The 3,292-nt window shown below is 37.1% G+C and overlaps 1 protein-coding gene across 3 annotated transcripts in view; it reads right to left on the bottom strand.

The window, feature by feature from the left end:
* map7a (microtubule-associated protein 7a) overlaps positions 1–3,292 on the bottom strand; it is a 10,902-nt gene that overhangs the window by 2,822 nt on the left and 4,788 nt on the right. The window contains exons 5-9 of one of the 3 annotated variants that reach the window (XM_016572693.1): positions 1,569–1,674; positions 1,318–1,431; positions 990–1,138; positions 754–875; positions 209–396 (exon numbers count right to left, since the gene is read on the bottom strand). In XM_016572693.1, the coding sequence (XP_016428179.1) occupies positions 209–396; positions 754–875; positions 990–1,138; positions 1,318–1,431; positions 1,569–1,674 (679 nt within the window). The remainder of the gene's footprint in view (positions 1–208; positions 397–753; positions 876–989; positions 1,139–1,317; positions 1,432–1,568; positions 1,675–3,292) is intronic. The other 2 variants (XM_016572694.1, XM_016572695.1) reach the window with 2 other exon arrangements.

Genomic DNA, 3,292 nt, shown 5'->3' with positions numbered 1-3,292 from the left:
CTGAATACTTTCCGTACCCACTGTATATATATATTTGTGTTATTTCATAGCTTTGTTGACTTACAATTTATTTGTTTCACAGTACAGTAACCTAATGCAGTACTCGTCACAAAGAGCCATTTTAGCAAAAAAGTTTTAAACAGGATTACTAATATTATTAAAATGTGGGAATTATTGTAAAACGTGTCTGAGTACGTTTTTCACTAACCATTAAGAATCTGAGAGCCTGCTGGTGGGTTCGAAGGCCCATTAGTAGCTGGGTTCGACTGGAGTTGGTTATCTTGCAGATATTGTTGAGCAAGCGTTTCCTCAGATTCTAGATCCTCCTCTTCTGGCAGTGGAGGCAAACTATCTTGTTTAAGTGTGGCTTGTCTGATATGCGATCTGTTCTGCAGCCTTTGAAACAGGTAAATAAAGAGAGAACGGGTCATAATGACCAACAGTATAATTTTGTGATTGAGCGTGTGAGGAAACTTAAGTTTAGTTTTATTCATTCCTGTAAGAAAGTAAAATCACAAGTTAGAGCTCTTTAAAGCTACAGCATTTTTGCCTCTCTATCGCCATCTGTGGTTGAAATGTAAAATTGCAAGTTACTGCTGGATATGTTTCTTACGTCAGTTTTGCTTTTCCATTGCTCTTCTACATGACATGCAATGATATAAACCTGAAAATTACTGCCATATAATGCAGCTTTGATATTGTATGAAAAGACTTTAGCTAAGAGATTGTGCTGTACAAATATATAAAATGTACCATGATGTTGGGAGGAAAGTATTCTCTGGTGGGTTTTTGTCCTGTTTGGGCTTGATTTCGTTTGTTGTTGTTTGTAGCTGTCGCTTTTTCAAGTCCAGTCCCGCAAAACTGCCTTTTGCCACCTGAAATATTTTTTGTAAAAACCACATGCAGTTCACATGCAGTATGTCATGCGACAAAGAATCATTTATTTTTATATTTAAACAAATGGTCTAAAAATGAATGTGAACTCTCACCAGCTCTCTGTTGGTGGTTCTGCGGATGGTGACGTTTGGACTTGAGCTTGCAGACCTGTTTGCCACTTTCCCGCAATGCACCTGGGGCTTTCGTGTGGTGCTTGAGTTCATGGTATGACATGAGGCTGAACGACGACAAATATGAACAACTGAAGTATGGTGTTTTTTTTTTTTTAATGAGGTGAATTAATGAGGATGAATGAGTACGGAGAAATGGGTTTAAGCAATGAGCATGAGAAGAAGAAAACAGGAAGCCGATATTTATTACATCCAGCTCCAAACTTGTGATTTCTTTGTGATTTGTGAATTCCTCAGTCTAAAGTGATACCTGTGTCTCGTGACAGACACACAGCACTCCTGCTTCTGGCTAGATAAGAGACGGTAGGAGTCTGAAGACGATGGACAAGGTCAATCTCCCATTGACTAAGAGAGCGGCGCTTAGCTAGAGGAGAGCAAAAAGCAGAAAGCAGAGCGACTAACAGAAAGTGGTCAGAAAGGGAGTTGGGAAAGTAGATGCAAGGCTAGAAGAGAGTTTTAGTGCCAGTTATTGCATTTTGAATCACATGTTGAAATATTCACCATTATTGTTTTCGTTCTTGTTGACCCTTCGTGAGCATTGGCCAGGTTTCTGTTTGGCCTTCTGACTTTTCTCCATCGTCTTCTGCACCACAGACTCATAACGCTCCTAAAACACAGGATGAAAACACTCCCATTATCCCATACTCCGTATGTTTTTAATCATGGTTGCAAAATCTCCACAGCAATTTTTCATCATAGTTGCTGCAGACAGTGCTACAGTGTTTATGAAACCCACACAAACAGATGGTATACACAGTCTAAAATCTGGACACATTTGACTAAATTGGTTTCTCATGATTCTGAAAAGTTTTTGATCTTAAGTTTTATGCTTTAAATTAGTTATAGTAGTTTATATGTGTGTATATATATATATATATATATATATATGTATGAGTGTATATATGTGTGTGTATATATGTGTATATATATATTAGATTCATTACATGTGTAGATATATATAGATTCTTGACATGTAAAGTAAAACATTCAAAAGTTTTTTTATTTTGATGATTAGAGCTTACAGCTCATGCAAGTCAACAATCTAGTATCTCAATATTAGAATATTGAGTATATTAGTATTAGTATTAGAATCAGTATTAGAATATTTACATTTGAGTTTCATTAAATGACCATCCCTACAGTATAAATTCCGGGTATCTCTTGTTCTTTGAAACCACAATAATGGGGAAGACTGCTGACTTGGCAATGGTCCAGAAGACGATCATTGACACCCTCCACAAAGAGGGTAAGTCATAGAAGGTCATTACTGGAAGGGGTGGCTTTTCACAGAGTGCTGTATCAAAGCATATTAAATGCAAAGTTGACTGGAAGGAAGAAATTGGGTAGGAAAAGGTGCACAAGCAACAGGGATGACTGCAAGCTTGAGAAAAGCCCATTCAAACACTTGGGAGAGCTTCACAAGGAGTGGACTGAAGCTGGAGTATGTGTGTATATATATATATATATATATATATATATGTATGAGTGTATATATGTGTGTGTATATATGTGTATATATATATTAGATTCATTACATGTGTAGATATATATAGATTCTTGACATGTAAAGTAAAACATTCAAAAGTTTTTTTATTTTGATGATTAGAGCTTACAGCTCATGAAAGTCAACAATCCAGTATCTCAATATTAGAATATTGAGTATATTAGTATTAGTATTAGAATCAGTATTAGAATATTTACATTTGAGTTTCATTAAATGACCATCCCTACAGTATAAATTCCGGGTATCTCTTGTTCTTTGAAACCACAATAATGGGGAAGACTGCTGACTTGGCAATGGTCCAGAAGACGATCATTGACACCCTCCACAAAGAGGGTAAGTCATAGAAGGTCATTACTGGAAGGGGTGGCTTTTCACAGAGTGCTGTATCAAAGCATATTAAATGCAAAGTTGACTGGAAGGAAGAAATTGGGTAGGAAAAGGTGCACAAGCAACAGGGATGACTGCAAGCTTGAGAATACTGTCAAGCATTCAAACACTTGGGAGAGCTTCACAAGGAGTGGACTGAAGCTGGAGTAAGTGCATCAAGAGTCACCACACTCAGACGTCTTCTGGAAAAGGGCTACCAAGCCACTTCTGAAACAGAAACACAGAAGCATCCATCTTACCTGGGCTAAGGAGAAAAAGAACTGGACTGTTGCTCAGTGGTCCAAAGTCCTCTTTTCAAATAAAAGTAAATTTTGCATTTAATTTGGAAATCAAG

The sequence above is a fragment of the Sinocyclocheilus rhinocerous genome, unplaced genomic scaffold, assembly GCF_001515625.1.
Source record: "Sinocyclocheilus rhinocerous isolate Xijiao unplaced genomic scaffold, SAMN03320098_v1.1 scaffold1163, whole genome shotgun sequence".
Classification (NCBI taxonomy): domain Eukaryota; kingdom Metazoa; phylum Chordata; class Actinopteri; order Cypriniformes; family Cyprinidae; genus Sinocyclocheilus; species Sinocyclocheilus rhinocerous.
This window is presented reverse-complemented; position numbering and strand designations above follow the sequence as displayed.